This window comes from Panthera onca, chromosome A1 (assembly GCF_046562875.1).
Source record: "Panthera onca isolate mPanOnc1 chromosome A1, mPanOnc1 haplotype 2, whole genome shotgun sequence".
NCBI lineage: Eukaryota > Metazoa > Chordata > Mammalia > Carnivora > Felidae > Panthera > Panthera onca.
The window spans coordinates 92388307-92410592 of record NC_138339.1 but is presented as its reverse complement, the minus strand read 5'-3'; the positions used below and the strand labels follow the sequence as shown (position 1 = coordinate 92410592).

At 37.1% G+C, this 22286-nt stretch overlaps 1 protein-coding gene across 2 annotated transcripts in view; it reads left to right on the top strand.

Annotated features, from left to right (window-relative positions):
• Positions 1-9523: 9523 nt before the first annotated feature.
• LOC144615657 (uncharacterized) overlaps positions 9524-22286 on the top strand; it is a 90327-nt gene continuing 77564 nt past the window's right edge. For both annotated transcript variants that reach the window (XR_014137719.1, XM_078442591.2), the window contains exons 1-2: positions 9524-9665; positions 11634-11691. Coding sequence is in view for 1 of the 2 variants with exons in the window: in XM_078442591.2 (XP_078298717.1) it covers positions 9585-9665; positions 11634-11691 (139 nt within the window). In the remaining variant the exon portion in view is untranslated. The remainder of the gene's footprint in view (positions 9666-11633; positions 11692-22286) is intronic.

The window sequence follows — 22286 nt, the reverse complement described above, 5'->3', positions numbered from 1 at the left end:
TGCATTCTTTTCCTAATTGTAAGACAGCTTAAATAGTCAGGTTGAACCAGATAAAATGGAATATTCAACCATTTTTGACCTACAAAAAAAGGCAATTTCATCCAGCTAACGTAATACAAACTTAAATATGTGCATAAACATTGCAGAAGCATCCTCACCATTTAAAAAAATCAGCCTAAAATATCATGAATTTTTAATATGTGATACATTTGCAAGGAGAATGGCATTCCTCCTGGCATATTATATCACTAATGAAATATACATTTGTATTCAAATGGTGATTATCTAAATTCATCTGCTCTTCAAACTCTGAAAGAGGCTGTTCTGTTATCCACTGAATTCCAAAGAACTCTTAACCCTGTGAGTTCACATTTCCTGGAATTTTCGCCTCTGGCTAATATTATACCTGGTTGAACATCTGTGAGGATAAAGGTGTAGCTATGTGCACTTTGAGGTACCAGGGGAGGAAAGCCATTTGACCTTTCCTGTCTGAGGGCTCAGAACTTCATTAAACCATCCCTTGGGATTGCGGGCATAACCATGAGAAAGACATCATTTGTAATTAAGTCCTTCCCACTGGCTATATTCCTGTTGAACTCCAAGATTAAAATACAAATTCAATATTCGAAATGGTCACAAAGCATTTGATAAAAGGTTATTTTGCTTTTAATGCAATGGGGAGAGGATAACTTTCCAAGGGCCCCCTTTTTGTGCTCTCACTCCCAGAAAGTGTCCTGTAGAGAGCCTCTTCAAAAGGGCAGATGAAATAATTAGGCAATAAATTGTTCAAATGTTAAGAGCAGAGCTGTTCTAGAAGCTAGTGAGGCCATATGAATATCATATCAAGTGATAAATATCCTCAGCTCCTGAGAAGTGAGCGTCTACATTGTCCCCTGCTTGCCTATTGGATTGGTTTTGGTGTCGTAGCAACTTTATTCTAATCTATTGTTTTCTCAGTGTGTTTCTTTTGTCCAGAATGCCCAAACTCTTTCTTCACTTTTTCAATAAATTGCTGTCTATTTCATTATTAACCAGATTCTTCCCATTTTGCAGTGAGGCCCAGATTCAGTCCCATGACCTTTGTCATGTTGTCTTTGATTGTCCTAGTATCAGAAAATTTCTTCATCTTTCACAAATGCATACTGTGTTAAGAACACCCACTCGCCACTTTATGCTGCCTTGCATTTTATTGGTATTTTCATATATTCAGTTTTTTTAATCGGCTATGTCATAAACTTCCTGAAAGACAATATTATATCTTTGTATATTCAATTTCTAGCACACAGCCTTGCTGTTAGAACCTGATCAAAAAATGTTTATTGCTATTGTTGAAGATAACGATGAGAGTCTAAATTCAGCAGAGAAAGTAAAAAAAAAAAAAAAAATGAGGAAAGCTGGTTATTGAACAAGCTAGTTCAGGGTATTTTGTACCTAATAGCCAATGGCATAAAGAATAAATCATCGAAGGTTGATTAATAATTTGTATCATTGTTATTGATCTAATAAAATTAAGAGAAACATAATACATATTTTTCTTCCATGCTTGGCTGCTGAGTGATTTTATAAATGATAATAAACAAAGGTAAACTGTTTTACTCTTCTAAGAAACTAAGAAAAGCCAACTAGGCCAACCTAGAAACTAGGTTGAGGTTAGGAGAAAATAAGGTTATTGTCTTAGAATTATAATATTAACCACTTGAATTGATTTTTTTGCTTATATTGTTATAATATTGTTATTTTAAATTTAAACCAATTGTAACTATCAGCAAATGTAGTCCTTTTTGTATTTTTTTTTCTTATTCTCTTTTCTTACAACCTTTAAAGAAAAGGATGTCAAGTTTAATTGGGCTGGAGTGATTAATATGTAACTTCTTAGGCTAAAATGGGTGAATTAGCTAAGGTTGGCATAGAGAAGACTACCCAGGAGAGACTGGAGTGTAGGGCTTTGATTATTTGAAAGTGAAGGAAATGGTCTAGAGGTGTCAGACAGATGGAGGGAAAGACAAGATTATATTGTATCAGAAGCCTATGAAGAATTTCAAAAAGGAGAGATTAGTCAAGTGCCAAGCTTCGGGACAATTCTACCAGAAGGCTGGAAGAGAATATTAACATAAATACTTAGAGCAACATGCCTCTTAGTAAATTGTGATTTAAGCTTGGATTGGAATAAACATTGAGATGCTTTGAAATTTTATATACAAATCTGTGCTAAACTTGATAGGTAAAATCTAATTTTTTCCTCATATGACCAAATATACAGAATTAATTCTCTCTTTATATCCAAAGCAGGCACTAGACAGTATTTAAAAGAATAGCTAAGACTTAATATATATACACATACATCTATCATATATAGACAGATATGTATCCTTTTTTGCATCAAGGTCATTAGAAAGCTCACTTGTGGTTTATTTTAAGTGCTGAGGAAAGAAAAGGATTTTAGAAGGAGCCTCTGAACAGTGAGAGTAGAAATAGCTTTACATACATTTATCTTCAATACTTGCTCTCACAGCCTGGCTCAGCCAATTCATTCCATTGTAAATAGGAAATCTGAACTTCTTTCTTAACCATAATCTAATTTTTCCAACATAAGGCTAAATTAAGTTAGGAAAGGTTAAACTGGAAGAAAGACTCAATTTGTAAACAAAGAAAAAGAGGAAGTATTTCCCCCATTTTGTGTCTAATTGCTACTAGCCTTGCTGCTGAACACACTGTAATTTTTCAGTAATCCTGCCTTAAATGTCAACTAGAAAATGCTTGCTGGTGTAAATACCCAGTGTCACATCTCTTTTGAGCTTAAAGGCAGGTAATTTGGGAACATGAAATCTTCTGAACATCAGCAAAGTTGAGGTGACTACCTCTCAGCTTATACAGGGAAAACCTCATCAGTAACTTCAGAATCCTGTAAATGTCCTCTACTCTAAGCCCTCCTTACCCCCTTCCAATAATACTTAAGTAGAAGTAGAAAGTTTTTAGAATTAAAAGTAAGCTAAAATGATTTAACTCAATCCTTTACTTTCTTGATAAGTAAACTGAGTCTCCTGAGATTAAGGAATTGTCCCAAAGTCACCCTGGTATCATGTGAAATGTTCTCAGCCACCTATTTCTGTAAATCAGAGTACTTAGAATACGGTTGTAACTAGTGTATTTCTTCTAGAACATAACTAGGAATTAATTATTTCCTCCTTTCTGTTTATTACCTCATAACTCTATTACAGAATTTTGCATAGTTCAACTCATTAGTTAGGTATATACCTATCTCCCTTATTATACTATAAGCACATTGACTGCTTATGTCAAATGTATTTTGAAACCTTCCTGTGTTGCCTACTACCCACCCCAAGCACAATCCCTTCTACATGTAGGAATGAAGGAAACTTTGCTGAACTGAATCACCTCAAAACCACAGAGGAAGTATGTTAGCAGGAAGAAACTGGAAAGTGATTTCTTTTTTTTTAAATTTTTAAAAATGTTTACTTATTTTTGAGAGAGACAGAGACCGAATGAGAGTACGTTGGGGCAGAGAGAGAGGGAGGCACAGAATCCGAAGCAGGCTCCAGGCTCCGAGCTGTCAGCACAGAGCCTGACGCGGGGCTTGAACTCACGAGCTGTGAGATCATGACCTGAGCCAAAGTTGGACACTCAACTGACTGAGCCACCCAGGGACCCCTGGAAAGTGATTTCTGACTGAACTCTCAGGTTTATCTTCTGTTAAAAAATAACAATATGATTTGATTTGGGACTCAACTCATTTTTATGGCCTCTTCCCTCTTAGTTTTTCTCTTCATCATCTCAGTGCCTTGCCACACAAATGCCTGAGCATTCCTGCAAATTGAATTAACATGTCAGGATTCTATTGCCCCTAGAAAGAAGTCTGAAGGATTTTTCATACCTGTCACCTCTTTCTCATTTTGAATATCCCTTTCTTATTTGAACCTCATTCTTGTATTAGCATCCTGCTTGCCTTCCCTGACTCAGCTCTCATCAGGAATCCATTTCTACTTGCTCATGATACCATTTCCCTCTGTCATGACTCTGAACATAACACTGCCTTTATCAAAACCTTTTTGACAAAGCTCGCTGGATAGCTAAGCTCTAAAAACCTGAGATGCATATTTGGTTTTGTGATCTAGATGTTAAAAACCACATTGCTTTACTATACTTGGCCTGAGTGTGGCATTCTCTACTCTTTGAATTAATTAAGTTGTTTGGAGGAAGTAGAAACTATCTTTGGATAAAGTTGAGTGAATATAGTTGTTCATCAGACTCTGGCAGCTCCTAAAATATATTTTTTGATTCCTTATATAACTATGCATGAAACTTAAACATATAGGTCACTGCTGAATGGAATTTTGTACTCCAATTTCATAGACAGTTACTATGCTACCTTTTTGTGTATCTAAAAACAATAGAGAAATATTTGTAGACCAAAAAATATACTTGATCATTTTGTGTTATAGTTTGATCCCTTTGTGGGTTTACTTGTGGCTGTAAGGCTTGAGCTATTTGAGTATTACTTATTATTTGAGTATCGCTATTAGAATAGTGTACAGAGTTCAGAAGCTACCCCCCCCCCCCCCAGCTGGAATAAAAACAGAAAATAAAAACAGAAAACTGTGTACATTGCCTTATTGAGTCTTATTTTTTAGAGCAGTTTTAGGTTAACAGCAAAATTAAGAAAAGGGTATAGAGATCACCCAAATTTTCCTTTCCCCTCACATGTGCATAGTCTCCCCCATTATCAACACCCCACTGGAGTGATACATTTATTACAAATGATGGATCTACTACATTGACATATCCTTATCCTCCAAAGTTCTTAGTTACTCTTGGTGGTGTACATTCTTTGGGTTTGGACAAAAGTGTAATGACATGTATCCGCTATTACAGTATCTTACAAAATGTTTTCACTGCCCTAAAAATCCTCTGTGGTCCACATATTCATCCCTCTTTCTACCTAACTCCTAGCAATCACTTGACTGAGTTTCCATTTTTGATGCTTCTTGATAATTGAAGAAGCTAAGAATGAGTTTCTATGAGATCCCATTCTGAATGAATATAAGTACTAGCACCCACTTAGAAAACACAATAAAGCATAAATTTGGGAGCTTAAAATACATGTTATTTATTTTAAAATATGTCCTAATATTGTCTAGCTTCTATATAGGAAAGGATAAATATAAGTTTTAAGGTAAAATCAGTGTAGTAGGAGTATATTCCTGGCCCTTTAATAAGGGTAAAGCTTTTTTTTTTTTTTTTTTTTTTTTTTTTTCTGTCTGTTAGACTATCATGAAGGCTGGTTCACATTCCTGATAGTTAATTCATTAATTAACCTTTGATAGTATTATTTTGTTTTGTAGTTTTGCTATTAAAAATCATGAATCATTTTTAATCAACTTTATAATTTAAGGTAAAATTAAGGTTCATGGCTTTATTTTCATTTCAATGTAAAATATGTATGTCATTTTGTAACTGCCCTTTGAAAAGTTAACTGTGAAAATGATTTCTTTCTACCATTTAAAAAAAATAATTGAATTTGAAGGATATTTTATCTCACTGATTCTTCAAAGTTCTGGTTGTCAAAAGATATCTTTTTTTCCTTAGGGTTTTAGAGAAAAAAGATGACTCTTAAATAATAAAACACTTAAATTTAATGCCTGTAATCTTTCTGATATTATGTATGCTAGTATTATCAAATAATAAGAGAAATAATAGACCCATGGCTATAATTTCCATTCTTCACTTGACCTCTAGAAAAGGGGTAATTTGATACAACCCATCTTTGTTGTTTTTAAAGTGATGACTATTTTGGTTAAAATTTTTGTTGTTTTCATTTGAAAATGGAAGCAGGTTTTACCCCAAACCATGGATTGGGCAATGACATTAATCAATTGATCAGTAAAATAACATAACAACAGTCCGTTCTTTATGTTGTGAGTCATCTAGTTTGTATTCTTAATGAATTAATAATTCATTAGCAATTATTGAGACTATTTGGATTATTCATGCAATGAAAATAATAATTCATAGGGGTGCCTGGGTGGCTTAGTTGGTTAAACATCCAACTCTTGATCTCAGCTCAGGTTTTGATCTCAGGGTCATGAGTTCAAGCCCCAGTTGGGCTCTGCATTGGGAATCTCCATTTTACTTAAAAAAAATAATTCATACAATAAAAGGCATATAAATATATGTATATTGGACAAGTGAGCATTACAGTACCTCTGTCTAGTTTTGAGGCTACAGGCTTAGATGGACTTGTACTTTATTTATTGGTAAATCATTCTCTGTAGAGGTCTTTGTGTTCTCCTGTTCAAAAGAATACATGTTGTGTCAAGGACAGAATCTGTGAAAATTTGATGCTTGGAAAAGTTGTAATAGGGCAGTAAGTTTAGAACCCCAATTGCCTTGCCAGATACAGTTCTGTTGGTTTTTCTTAGAGACATTGCATGATTTTCTCTTCTTTAGAAGTGTTTACCAGCACAGTGGTAAAAGGGGCTGTAATCACTGCTATTTTTATTTGTACTTGAGGAATAGTTTTTGGGAAAAACCACTCACTTGATCTGTCAAAATACTGGAAGACTTCTGCTTATGCTGTCTTTGAATTTCAGTCTCTTTAAAATTATACTCTAGATTAAGCTGTTATAGTTAGAATATGTAAGATTACTACCTACCAAGTTCTAACCCTATTTAGAAATTAAAAGTGCAGTTATATATGAACAGGAATCTGAAAAGGACCTCAATTAAATTCTCTTTTGCTCTCATTTCTTCTCTTATGATATTTTTCACAAGAGGAATGATAAAGTATGAAAACTGTAATAGATCTAGAAGTAAATGATATCTAAGTTTTTCCTCTTAAGAATTATAGCTTTATTATCTAGAATAATTATGCTTATTAATATTTCTGTAGGGATAGTGGCTTAGAAAATTTTCAGTTAAATGGAACATTGTGCTGCAGTCAATACCAATAAATTTTGGAACCAAAACACAAACACACGCACAGACACACACACAGAATTATAGTTTCAGTTTCTGTGTCATATACTTCCTTAGCAACCTGAACCCCTTTACATCATGTTTTTATGACTTGTTTGATATTTGTCTTCCTTGGTCTAAGCTACCCTAGGACAACAACTAAGTCATTTTGTTCACCACTTTATTTTCAGTGACTAGCATGTGGAAAGTTAATGACAAATATCTGACAAATGTTAAAAAATAAAGTTTATTTAAAGGTAAAAAAAATAAAGGGATGCCTGGGTTGTTCAATCGGTTGAGAGTCTGACTTTCGCTCAGGTCATGATCTCACAGCTCGTGAGTTCAAGCCCCACATCAGGCTCTGTGTTGACAGCTCAGAGACTGGAGCCTGCTTTGGATTCTGTATCTCCCTCTGTTTGCCCCTCCCCCACTCACACTCTGTCTCTTTCTCTATCTCTCTCTCAAAAATAAACACTAAAAAAATTAAAAGTAACAAAATAAAAATAAAAAAGACCAAAAACTCCATAACTAAAATTAGATTTCATGTCCAGAGTGTCCTTATTTTTAATTTTTATTTTATTTTATTATTTTTTAATATGAAATTTATTGTCAAATAAATTAGAGAGGAACTAACACCCAGTGCTCATCCCAACAGGTGCCCTCCTCAGTGCCATCACCCACTTTCCTCTCCCTCCCACCTCCCATCAACCCACAGTTTATTCTCAGTTTTTAAAAGGCGAAAGATTTATGCAATCTGAAGAGCATTATTCTCAGTTTTTAAGAGTCTCTTATGACTTGTCTCCCTCCCTCTCTAACTTTTTTTTTCCTTCCCCTCCCCCATGGTCTTCTGTTAAGTTGCTCAGGATCCACATAAGAGTGAAACCATATGGTATCTGTCTTTCTCTGTGTGACTTATTTCACTTAGCATAACACTTTCCAGTTCCTGCAAAAGGCCATATTTCATTCTTTTTCATTGCCAAGTAGTATTTCATTGTGTATATAAACCACAATTTCTTTATCCATTCATCAGTTGATGGACATTTAGGCTCTTTCCATAATTTGGCTATTGTTGAAAGTGCTGCTATAAACATTGGGGTACAAGTGCCCCTATGCATCACCACTCCTGTATCCCTTGGGTATATTCCTAGCAATGTTACTGCTGGGTCATAGGGTAGATCTATTTTTAATTTTTTGAGGAACCTCCACACTGTTTTCCAGAGCGGCTGCACCAGTTTGCATTCCCACCAACAGTGCAAGAGGGTTCCTGTTTCTCCACATCCTCTCCAGCATCTAGAGTCTCCTGATTTGTTCATTTTAGCCACAGAGTGTCCTTAATTGAATCTTTGAATCACATTGACGGTGGAGAGAAAAATATTCTCCTATTCTAATTTACTTGCTCCTCTGTACAAATCTTCTTCCAGATCTATTAATAAGAAATGTTAGTGAATTTGTTTGAGGTAGGGTGATCCCACTTATAAACAGAGTGGGAGGCAATGCCAGTGGTATAATTTGAGGGACAGAGAGAGGTGTGTTTGTTCAAAAATAGCCCCCACCTGGCTACCGCATCTTTGGAATCCTCATCATTGGAGTTGTGTGTTGTTGTTGCTAAAGTGTCTCCAGGAGGCCCATTTTAAACTTATTTATTCTGGTTGTTGTGAAAACAAAAGGACGTACTACCTCCTTTATGGGGCAGGACTTGTTAAATGACATCAGATGTGCTATCATTTTGTTGAATAGGCAGAGATTTTCCATCTGAAAATTTGAGAAAGTGTCAGGGGGAACCTCTAAAAAGACCTGCTAAACTTCAGAAAAGGATTAGAAGGTATTCCTGTAAGGAGGGTAAATGGTTAAGAGATTAAACAATGTCAGCTACAAGATTATTTGTGTAAAATTTAAGGAAAAAAAAACCCTAAAATATTCTTGAAGTGTGGAAGAACCTCGGAATGTGGAAATTCAATGTATATGTATGTATTTGGCTTATGGAATGAGTAAGACGACAGGGCCAGAGTTTGATGAACAGTGATGGGGACAGACCTGGGGGTGAGAAAGGTGAGTTGCTTAGCAACTCAAAGGCCATCAAAGCAATGAGACCTTGTCAGAAGAGATGCTCTGGCTTAGGAAACCACCATCTGCCCATTCACCTAAGCCAGGAAGCAAAGGAGAGGTGGGGCGAGGGATGGTGCAGATTTCACTTGTTTTACATAAGCCTAAATGGGATACTGTGATTTATAATAACAAATGTAGATTTGTTCTTCATCCCCGTTTCTGGCACAGAGCTCCTAAAACCTTTGAAATTTCCAAAGTGAAGAGAGCAATGAAGATTTTTTTTTATGTTAACGAGGTGACTTTTGGACAGTGCCTAAGGATGGGGATAGTTGCCAGAACCAACCATGATTTGAGGATTAGAAATTTGAGTCCCACCCCAGGGCGTCCCTCGAGAGGGGAGGGGCTGGAATTTGAATCAATCGCCAGTGGCCGATTGTTTAGTCATGCCTATGTAATCAAGCCTATGTAATGAAGCTGTAATAAAAATCCAAAAGGAGAGCGTTTGAAGAACTTTCAGGTTCGTGAACAGGTAGAGATTCAGGGAGAGAAGTACACTCTGAAACGGTATGGAAACTCCATGCCTTTCCTTCATACCCTGTTCTACACATCTCTTTCATCTGGTTGTTTCTAAATTTTATAATAATCAGGTAATCAAAGGGGGGGGGAAGGGAGGCAAATCAAGAAACAGATTCTTTTTTTTTTAATGTTTATTTCCTTTGGGGGAGAGAGAGAGACAGAGACAGAGAGACAGAGACAGAGAGACAGAGACAGAGAGAGAGAGAGAGAGAGAGAGGAAGCTAGGGAGGACCAGAGAGAGAGGGAGACAGAGGTCCCAGGCAGGCTCCATAGTGTCAGCACAGAGCCCTAAGTGGGGCTCAAACTCAAGAGCTGTGAGATCATGATCCAAGTCCAAATCAAGAGTCTGGATGCTTAACCGAATGAGCCACCCACGCACCCCAAGACTTTAACTACAGACAAAAAACTGATGGTTACCAGAGGGGAGGTAGGAGAGGGGTTGGGTGAAAAAGGTGATAGCAATTAAGGAGTGTACTTGCTGTGAAGAGGACAGGGTGTTGTATACAGGGTGTATACAATCACCCGAAACTAAACATTACACTGTATGTTAACTAAATGGAATTTGAATAAAACCTATTTTTTTTTTTTTAAATAAACAGGTAGTCAAGTAAGTAAAGTGTTTCTGAGTTCTGTAAGCTGTTCTAGCCCTGGTAACAACCTGTACTTATGACTGTCATCTGAAGTTGGGAGTTAAGGGGGGCCATGGTTGTAGGACTGAACTCTTAAATCTGTGGGATTTGCTGCTCTCTCTAGGTAGAAAATGTCAGAATTGAGTTGAAATTTGAGTTAAATTGTAGGACACTCAGTTGGTCTCCTGGGCATTGCCCTCCACACACACGAGAATTGAGTGCTGTTTGGTAGTGTGGGGAAAACCTTCACACATCAGGTGACTAGAAGTGTTCTGTGGGAATCTGGTAGTGTGAGAGTAAAAAAGAAACACAGGAAGGACTGGGTTTTTCCTTACACCTGTAGATCACACTGCTTTTCCCATTTACTGCTTTTCTTTTTCGAGATTGCTTTGGCTATTCGGGGTCTTTTGTGGTTCCATACAAATTTTAGGATTGTTTGTTCTAGCTATGTGAAAAATGCTGGTGGTATTTTGATAGGGATTGCATTGAATGTGTAGATTGCTTTGGGTAGTATTGACATTTTAACAATATCTCTTCTTCCAATTCATGGGCATGGAATGTTTATCCATTTCTTTGCGTCGTCTTCAATTTCTTTCCACACTGTTGTGTAGTTTTCAGAGTACAGGTCTTTCACCTCTTTGGTTGGGTTTATTCCTGGGTATCTTATTGGCTTTGGTGCAGTTGTAAATGGGATCGATCCCATAACTTCTCTTTCTGTTCTTTCATTATTGGTGTATAGTTTTTATTTAAATTCCAGTTAACAACATACAGTGTAATAGTAGTTTCAGCTGTACGATATAGTGATTCAGCACTTTCATTCAACACCTGGTGCTCATCACAAGTGCATTCCTTAATCCCCATCATCTATTTACAAAGTTTAAATCACCTGTCTGGGAATTGCGTGGAAGAGGGCATGCTCAGATTTAAATATAAATAGAAATCTGCTGTGGTTGTTTTTTTTTTTTTTTTTTTTTTTTTTTTTTTTTTTTTTTTCCAGTTCTCCTCTGTAGGTGCACCGCTCATTTGTTCATTGGAAGAATTGTTAGCTTAAGAAAACAGGTAAGGGGTGCCTGGGTGGCTCAGTTGGTTAAGTGTCCGACTTCATCTCAGGTCATGATCTCGCAGTACATGGGTTCGTGGGTTCAGGGGTTCGTGGGTTTGTGAGTTCGAGCCCCGTATTGGGCTCTGTGCTGACAGCTCAGGGCCTGGAGCCTGCTTCAGATTCTGTGTCTCCCTCTCTCTCTGCCCCTCCCCCGCTCACATTCTGTCTCTTTCCCTCAAAAATAAATAAAAATTAAAAAAAAAAGACAGGTAAAAAGTGACTCAAATTCTTAATGATTCAGGAGACTGTTTATTATGGGAATATTCATTTATTACTTTACTTTTTTCTTTTCTGATTTTGCTGAGTAGCCACTACCGAAGACATTATCACCTTTAATGAAGAGAAAGAAAGCAAAAAATACAAAAGGTAAACTAAACCTACTTTGTTGAGGGGTTTCTATCACTAATGTATTTTGTACTTTGTCAAATGCTTTTTCTGTGTCTATTGAGAGGATCATATGGTTCTTATCCTTTCTTATATTAATGTGGTATATCATGTTGATTGATTTGTGGGTATTGAACAACCCTTGAAAAACAGGAGTAAATTCCACTTGATCATGGGGAATGACTTTTTAAATGTACTGTTGGATATGATTTGCTAGTATTTTGTTGAAGATCTTTTGCTTTGATGTTCATCAGGGATATTGGCCTGTAGTTCTCTTTTTTAGTGGGCTTTATATGGTTTGGGTATCAGGGTAATGCTGGCCTTATGGAATGAATTTGGAAGTTTTCTTCCCTTTCTTATGTTTTGGAATAGTTTGAGAAGAATAGGAGTTTACTTTTCTTTAAATGTTTGTTAGAATTCACCTCAAAGCTCACTGCCCTTACCAAAACTTAACTATTTTTTCTTGAATAAACACTCCTTGGATTCTGGCGTGTATTAGTTAACTTTCAGAGGTCTGAGAAAGTTGGTTTTGTCCATGTTTTCTTTACTTGTATGGAGGAGTGGATTTTTGGAGATCCTTATCCTACCGTCCCAGAAACCTGTCTCTTCAACAGCATCTTAATAGTCTCATTTCCTGCCAACCTTGATCAAGCATGTTATTTAACATCAGTGAGCCCTAATCTCCTCATCTGTAAATTGAAAACCATAACATAAGCCTCATCGGGTTGCTGTAGATAATGAAAGAGAAGTTACCAAGCTCTGTCCCTTGATTGTTAGGAGAGGTTGTTTCTCCCCTCCCTCTTTTGTACTTCTAGTTCATTTTGCACCATTGAAATATTTCCAGAGTCTAGCTTAAAAACCAGAAGTGATTATTCATACTTGCTAAAATCTACTACTCTGTTTATCTCTTTGTGCCTTCCATGTTTGAATCCCAATTCACCTTTTCATTTAGAGTTCTTTCTATACCCTGCCATTAATGCTTGGTTCCTGCCAACCTGTTTCATCCAGTTGTGCTTGGAGTACATATGGAGTACATATGGAGGTTTTTTTCAACTATTTATCTGTTTATTTTCTGGGTTTTCTTCTCTTTTATCTCTGCTTTCTCACTGATACCCTGCACACTATTTTCCCCCCTCCTTCCCAAACCAGAGCAGAATCAATGAATCAAGGCATTTCTTTACTGAAAGGCAAAAGAATTTGGTCCCTGTTAGCAGAGCTGTTTCTGGATCTCCTATGCCTTCAAAGCTCTCTCTGTCCTTATCCTATACACACTTCAGGACCTAAAGTTCCACCGTCTCCTTTAGCTCTTCATTCATACCCAGTTTGACACTCAGTCTATTTCTGTACATGATTGCAATCAGTTTATTTAACTACACTATCTTTTGGTCTTTTTGATTGCTTTATGACTAAAGCTTTGGCAAGGTGTATATATTAGCATATCAGTCCAATGTACAAACATGAGAAGAAAATACAATTTTAAAAGGTTTGAGTATGAAAATAGGCAGTATTTCAGAGAGGCATTAATAAAAAGAATTTTTGTGCAGTTTGTTCCTGCATAATTTTGCCCACGGCTTCTAAAATAAAAGTGAGTTATCTTTTAAACAATGTCATTCAGAAAATGTAACTTTAGATACTATCAATTAAATGACTGCTGTAAATGATTAGGAAATGAATTGCGCACACAATTTGCTACTTCCTATCAAACAACTTTATACTGCTTTTGTCAAGCACATTACTACTTTTTACATTTTCAAGGTTTATAGTCTATCCATTCTTAAACCGACCGAAATATGTACATGCTTTTAAGATGATAAATACATTTTGCAGCATTTGTCCTATGGATGCAAAGTCGACTCCATGGCAAGGCCATACCATAACTGATAAAACCTATGTCCTGTTATAGGACATGTATAATAGTTTCCATTTTTCTTAAACAATATTCTGATTATTTTCCCTAGCAAGTTTTGCTCACTAATTTTCCCATCCTTTCTTCCTTATCTTTATGAAGAAAAAACAGAAAAAAGTTAAAAAACATTAAGTCTGGGTAATCATTGGCTATCATGTTGACCAAGCATACAGGAATTTCAATTAATGTATACTAAACCTACCATAGTTCACCCATAAAATTAAAATGTAAATGCCTTTCTCCCCGGGGTTTTGAAAGTTGCATTTAGATAATATCTGAAAAAGATAGACTATCAAACCATTGCAGTATATTGCTAATTTCATTGTTGAGGCAGTTTTATGAAACCACTGCCACCATAGCACCATTTTTATGCTTTATTACTTTTTGACGTAAATGTCTACTTACAAAAACTGAAAACACTATGAAAATGTCACGACAGTCCTGGGCTCTACACATCCCTAGCTTTATAGACTCCAGCGGATCATGAAGTTGCAAAGTATGCTGTCATTAGGAATTCCTGACACATCTTTTTGGAACAATACATGATATTGATTTTTTCAAATATTTCATTTACTAACTATTGTGTTATGAATTATAAACCTAAAAATTTAATAGGCAGATTATTTTTCCTGTAATTGCAGTGCAATCCCACCAATTGTAGTGATGGCATTTTGTGTGCTTAAAAAAAATGGTCATAGTCTCTACATGTACCTTGTAAATACAGATGTTAAAATAATCGCTTGTATCTTGTTAGTGCCTTTCATGATATTTCCAAAATTTGCACTGAAATACATGACTTCACAGAATGGATTAAGGTTGGAGGATTTTATTTCTAAGAATCCACCCGAATATGTACTTACATTAAAGGAGAGATCATGTGCATTAATAATTCAAAAGGCTACCATTTATACTTGCCTCATTAAAAAAAAAAAAAACTCTTCACTAAATCTGTTGAGTGGGATGTCTGTATATTACTGAAGTCTCTTCACCTTTAGCTTTTGTCTTCTGTTTAGAAGTGTTTAACAGAGAAACAAATGCTACTGTAAATATGCCACAACTTTGCAAGGGATAGGCAGTTAAGCAAACATGTAGTAAGATCCTACTATGTAGCGAGCACTATAGTGGGTGCTGGAAGCCCCAAGATCAATGGTTGGTGGTTTTTGTGTCTAATGAGTTTATAGTTTGGAGAGAGAAACAGATCGACGAACAAGTTATCTTGATATAATTGTCTTAAATTAGTATTTAGGCAGAAACATTACAAATACTTTGAGGAACAGAGTATTGACTGTGTCTGGTAAGGTGAGGTAATGCTTAAACTCAGTTTTCAGGGATGAAAACTAGCCACATAAAGAGTGGTCCATGAAGTTAGAAGTCCCACCATGGCCAACATGTTGGATGCAGTTGCACAGGCTGTGCCCTGAAGTCCAGCTCCTGATGATCTGACTTGCTCTCATATGCCGTTTTGTAATTCATCTGCCCAGAGGAGGCACCTTTCTGTAATCTCTCTGTTGAGTATGGTTCCTTCTTGTGTTGGTTCACTCAGAAGGGGCACTTACACATTTATACAAAGTGTTTATATAAATTATGCCATTTATGTGACGGTACTGTACTGTTAACCTTCCACTGTTGGTCAGAGGACTAGAACTTCTCTTGGTATCCTCTTTAACTCACAAATTTTCTAAGATCTAACATCCTTTACCCTCTCTTCCGGAAGCTTCCACAAATCCTGAGATTTCCTGCTAGCAAAGAGCTAGCAGATTCAGAAGCTGACGGAAAGGGCTGGTCTGAGCTCTGGGCTGTCTCTCTGGTCTAGATCAAAGTTAATACAAACTGAAGGAAACTTGGGCAACTGGCTGACTTCTCAAGGGAATGGTTCTCAAAAGGCAACAGCTGCATATTTAGTTAGATTCCAGAAAAGTTAGCTTCCAGGGACTAGTGGTTTCCTTACTTTCTTTTTCTTTCTACATGTTATATACCTTCCTCCCAACAGTTTCCTTCCAGAGCTTCTGCCAGTGGAAAACTTCTTCTGCCGTAACTGAATCTTTCTATCTTCCGTTGTTCTCAGGCTCTGTTTATGTTTCTGCGTTGGATGATTCACATCTACTTTTCCCTGTGCAGCCTTGGGAGAGGGAAGAGGCCCCTGGAGGAAACAACTGGAAAAGTTCAGGGAACTAAATTCAGACAAGGTGTGCATATAGGGAAAACAGATTTAAATTTGGAAATATTATACTACCATGTGTGTATGTGCTGGAAATCACTTAGAAAAGAATGCTTTGGAAATACCTAGGATAGTGGCCAGTACATACAGTCATGAATGAAGGATTCAGATAAAACGAATCTCTGAGAAATAGGTCTGTGGTACCGGTAATGAATAGTGTGCAGTACAATATCAGAACTCCAGCAAAGAGAGAAGCTTGGTCAGTCACTGTATTTGAAGTTGTTAGGCAAATATTAACCTCATAGATACTAAAGGATTGATAGTAAGTAGTTTGAATTGCTGTTCTGCTCCTCAAGGGAGACAAGAGAAGACCCTTAAGAGTATTCACAAGCCTTTGGGGCACCTGGCTGGCTCAGGCAGTAGAGGGTGTGACTCTTAATCTCAGGGTCATGAGTTTGAGCTCCATGTTGGGTGTAGAGTTGACCTAATAATTTTTTTTAAAGAGTATTTAAAAGTCTTTAAATTTCTTACTAGGTGTCTCTGAGGAGCTCCAAGGAAAAGGTTGCAACCTGGGAAGCATGATTTTGAACAGAAGTTGTGTGATCTTTGGGAAGTCCCAACCCAGTAAAGTCTTTTTTTACTTAAAGGTTGAACACAAAAGTCTGATCCTTAGCCAAGAAACCCAGCAGTAGCTGTTCAGCAGCAATCAGTTGGCAAGTAAAATATACATTTTGGAGAGGAAAAGTGCTGGGATAGAATTACCCAGACAAATTGGAGGAGGAGATAATTTGATCAGGGCTCCTAGAAGAGAGGTGATTATTGACATGTAAGCATGACCTAGAGAGACAGAACAAATACTGCTCCTTAGAGTAGGCGGGTTCAAGTTAATTTTTGGCAAGGTGACCAAAATTCTGCAGACACTCTGCCACCACCTTCTACACCACCTTATGGCAGTGTTTCATAGGTGCAGGCTGAGGATCACTTGGAGCACAAGCACTGGGGATACTGTGAAATGTCTGGCCTCTAGATCGTACCCTAGGTTTGCAGCATTGGTATCTCTGAGAGTGACATGGGAAAATCTGACTGTTTTTGTAATGACCCCGAGTAATCCCAAGTCTATTAGCACTTAAGAATCCATGGCTTACAGCATACTGTGTACTGTACAGTAAGAGAGGTGAACATTGAAGAGTCTGTTTCCATAAAGAAGCTACAGATGTAGACTCTGAGATGCAGGTATTCCATGGTGTGCAGATGACTCTTTGTGAGAAGACTACAGAGACATATTGCTACTTGAGAATAAGAGTACTTCTACCAAGTCAATATGCTTTTCACTTCGGTTTTTCTTCCTTTAAAAATCATCAGAGAGTTTTATATAGATGCACTGGGAGTGCATAGATGAGAAAAAGGGAAAGAATTCTGGTATTTACATAGTCGCCTGCCCATAATTAAAGTGATACATGTGCATAAATAAATTACACTGAGGGGCGCCTGGGTGGCTTGGTCGGTTAAGCGTCTGACTTCGGCTCAGGTCATGATCTCACGGTCCGTGAGTTCGAGCCCCGCGTCGGGCTCTGTGCTGACAGCTCAGAGCCTGGGGCCTGTTTCAGATTCTGTGTCTCCCTCTCTCTCTGCCCCTCCCCTGTTCATGCTCTGTCTCTCTCTGTCTCAAAAACAAATAAACGTTAAAAAAAAAAGAAAAAAAAATTACACTGAATATTATGGTGATACGTTTGCAAATGTGGAACCACTAGCTCTTTGGGAAAAAGTCCTAATGTGTAAAATTAGCTTACTTGTGTGGTGTAATTACTTGCATGTTGATCAATTTCAAACTACCACAAAGTTCCTAAAATTTTAATAAGTCCGTTCTTACGAACCAGTATAAGCCAGCTCTGCTGATTTTATATGTAAACTATTATATTTATATCTGTTATTTCAAAGTTAACTCTGAAACTTACTGTAGTGAACAGTACCTACTTACTTCTCCAGGTCCCTGCCAACATTCATATTTCCATGCATTTTCCCCCTTTTGCTGCTCTTTGTGCACCATTATGATTTTGATGTGTTAGTGTGGCCAGTACACTTCTCAGATAAATTGTTTTTCTAGGGTTACACATCTTGAATGTGATTTGAACAGGAACAAAAAGACCTTACAATAGTGATGAAAAACTAACAACTGCCAGATGAAGGAAGTTGAAGTTATTTTTTAAAAGTATTTATAAAGCTAAATGGCATCAATATATCACACACGATCTGATTCTTTAAAAAAAATCTCTTCTGAAAAATAATTGGGTTCATAGACTTGGAGAATAAGAAGGTATCTGGCTCATTGCTAGAAAACTCTAAATAACTGTGTTTGATATTTGCTGAGAATTGGAGGCTGATGGGCTCTGGCAGCCAATGGGTCTGGCAGGGAAATATTTGTTGTATAATTTTCTGGAGAGAGGGAAGTCATGGGAGAAATCTGGGGAGTTCTTAGCACAGTATCTAAAGATAACTACATAATACTTTGCAGAGTTGGAGAGGTTAGTGAAAAAGGTATATTTTGAGGAAGCTCCAGAAGATAATTGTGACTTAATTATTGTGTACCATCTATGGGCTGCTACCCCTTCCTCTGCCCAATCCGCCCTCCCTTATGAAGTATTTAGGTAGGATATAGGCAAATACTGGATTAGAGGTATGATTAATTCAGTTCTACCTGAAAATGTCAGTTTTATAGGAAGGTAGCAACTAGGAATTTAATTGTACAAAGCATCATTAAATTGTTCTTCTATTGAGTAATTCAGCTAAAGTAATGTGGGCTAATTAGTGGGGAGGGATATTGTGGTGAGATTGGCTAAAAAATGTGAAATACATGGATTATATATAGAGGACTGAATTGTTGAGGACTGAATTGTGTCCCCTTCCCTACCCCCAAATTCACAATTTGAAGCCTTAACCCCGTGTGTGACTGTATTTGAAGGCAGGGCCTATAAGGAGGTAATTAGGGTTAAATGAAGTCATAAGGAAGGACCCTAATTGAATAGGACTAGTGTCCTTAGAAGAAGAGGATGGAAGAGCTCTCTCCCACTCTCCCTCCCTCCTTTCCTTGTTTCCTTCTCTCCTTGTTTCCTCCCTTTCTCCCTGTTACCCTCTCCCACTCTCCCGTTCTCCTTTCCTCCCCATGTGTCTCTATCTCTCCTTCTTTCCCCCTCTCCTTTGCTCCCTGTCTTCCCCTTTTTGCCTGTGTGTGTGCGCACACAGAACAAAGGCCCGAGAAGAGAGCCTTCACCAGAACCCAACCTCTGAGGCCTTCATCTTGGACTTTGTGATACCAAAACTGTGAGAAGGTAAGTTTCTGTTGTTTAACCCACCCAATCTGTGATATTCTGTTATGGCAGCCTGAGCAGATTAATACATATGTATTATAAAATAATGCATATTAGTACTTGCAAGCATATAAAATAATTACAGATGGGCTGCATATTTGTTTAACGCTATGAAAACAATAACAGCTTATACTTCCTGAATTCTGCTACTGCTGCTTGTTTGTCTTCTGTTTTGGCCAGGCACAGTCTCGACCTCTCTGCTAGTATCAACCCATTTAAGTGTCACAAGGTTATTAAGCTGGTACTCACATTTTTGTTTTTCCTGTGTTGCAAAATGAGGAGATGGGAGGCACAAGAGTTTTAGGAACTTACTGAATACCACGAACTAAGTAAGTGGTAGCATCTTTGAACCCATCATTTGGCTCAAGAGTACAAGCTCTTACCTACCATGCTGTGAGAGCAATTTATTTGCAAATTATAATAATTCTGTGCTTCTATAAAGTTTTATTTTCCTAAAAGCAAATTACCCACCTAAATTGCTTATCATTCTCGACCACTAACCTACCATTTGTACAAGTTATTTCCAGGGGAATTTTGGTGAAGGGTAATAGTAAAAATTCATCTAAGCTTCTTTAAAAATCCATTCCTGTTGGTCCCTACCCTTACTTTAGCCAGAGCAAGCCCCTGCTATTGATAGGAATTATCACATATCCCAAGAGTGCAGGGAAGGGAGATGTTTGAGAACAACTGGTTGATACCATTAGATTTTTTAAAATAATAATGAGGGGCCTGAATGAGTCTCTAGCCCATGACCTCTGCTTACTTGACAGCACATGCAGTAGAGTCTGTGTAAACATAATTACTTGAAAAACAAAAATGTTTTTGGACATCCAACAGTACCTAGGAGTGTGAGTCAATCAGAAAAGTTAAGTCAATATCTATTTAAAAAAAATTTTTTTTTAATGTTTATTTATTTTTGAGACAGAGAGAGACAGAGCATGAACGGGGGAGGGGCAGAGAGAGAGGGAGACACAGAATGCGAAGCAGGCTCCAGGTTCTGAGCCATCAGCACAGAGCCCAACGCGGGGTTCGAACTCAAGGACCATGAGATCATGACCTGAGCCAAATTCGGACGCTTAACCAACTGAGCCACCCAGGTGCCCCTCAATATCTATTCTCAATGAGTTTCCATGATACTGAGAAAACTCTAATATGCCTTGGAGAAAAAATGTAAATGGGAAGAAAATATATTTCATAGTGGAGATGAAAATAATTTAAGGCAGGACTCTGTTGTCTAGTGATCTGTGTTGTTGTAAATAGAGATTTTACTCTCCCAAATATAAGGTGGGTTTTAAAACGAACAAGTACATAACTATGCTAGGTTCTTGTGTATATTCCTAAATGTGGTAGCATTAAAAATAAAAAGTGAAGCCAGAAATCACATGGTAAAGAAAAGTAGCTGTTCTCACCAGGGATAAGATGGTCTGTACAAGTGCATGTTGAATGGGCTTTGAGAGTGTTGGTAGTTTAAGCAAAGCATAATCTGGTAGCTTACATCGATCTCCTTGATGGCATAACTCACTTCATCACTTCTCAGTACATCTTATTGTCCAAACTCTGGTTAAGGTTCTGCTATTGAACAGATTGATTTCTAAGAATAAATAATGATGGATCTGTAGGGTTCATCAATTTACTCTGGTGCAGGTTTTCTCTGTGGCCTGTAACTTTCTCCTACAGTTCAGTGACTGCAGTATGTGATAGGTTCTGGCTTCATAAAAAGGAGGAAAAGGCTGACTACTGCCCAGTTCTTTTTTTTTTTTTTTTTTTTTTTTAAGTATCTATATCTAATACCTCCCTCCCCCCCCAACACACACATTTCCTGGCTAGAACAAAGGGTGACTTTGGTAGTCATCAAGATCCTTCCTGTTTTTGCTATATTTGGTGTTTTGCTGCATTCTTCTCTCTGGCTTGTCAGCTCCTTCAGATCCTCAGTCTTGCCTATTTGCTTGAACTTTGAACTTCCATTGGCACCTTGTTGGAGTAGTTGTGTTCCTGTCTCTGACAGTGTAAGATGTTTAGTATTTCTGATGATTCTTCTTTTTTCATTGAATAACTACCCAAAGGTTAACTTATGGTTCCAATAATTAGAACTATTTTTTAAAGTTATGTGAATTCAAAGACTTGGTAATTCTTTAACTTCTTTTTAGCTTACACATCTTACTATTGTAATTTGTAAGTCTAGCAACTTTTAACCATCATTTTAAATTACTTTTGAAATAATATTTGGCACCATTTGAAACTTAATTGACATCTTCAAATATACTTAGCTGAATTTATAGATTATATACTATATGTTGAATATTCTTCTTAAATATTTCACTTGTGCAAAAGTACAGTCATGTGCAAAATAAAAAAATCATCTTTCTGAATAGTAAATACTTCCAATTAATATGACAATTTACAAATACCTTCAATTTTCTTAATAATTGCACAAAATGGCATAACTTTAATTGAACTCTGTCCTGTGACACCTCCTCCTCAAAAACCTTCTGCTTTCTGCTTGGTTTCTACTTTGCTGCTGTGTGCTGGTGAGACTCTCCTATAGAGGAAAAGCCATGTAAATGTGGATATCCCTCAGTGCAGTTCTTTTCTTCAGTTTAATAATTTTTTTCAAAGTTTTAATTGTTTTATGTGGGAGAGTTACTCTGATACCAACTACTTTGTCAATACTTGAACTGGACCTCTCAGACCAGAGACTCTCAATAAATATAAAATAGAGACTGAGGAAATAAAGATATCACAGATAATTACCCAACAACAAATAATATCTTCTTTCATAGTCAAAGGTGGAAGATTTAAATGCAGAATTCACACATGTCTTGGGTCATACTGATGAAGTAAAATGTTTGAAATTTTGTTTTGCGGGCAGCAAAGCTCTTGACTTCCTGGCAAAACAGAAGGGAAGCTGCCATTTCATTTGTGTGACCAGTGGAGCTCTGGACTTGGCAGTGGCTCAAAACTGGTCTTCCAGCTCCTTGGCCTAGAACCCATGCTGTGTTTTGTTCTTCCTTAAGTGACTTAGATACCTGACAAATAGAAGATGACTGGTCTTTTAGCTTGCAAAAAAAGAGTGCATACGCCTTAAGCATATCCGGGCTCTTACAGAATTTGATAACTATAAATTCTGTGAGTTTAAACTTGGGACAGA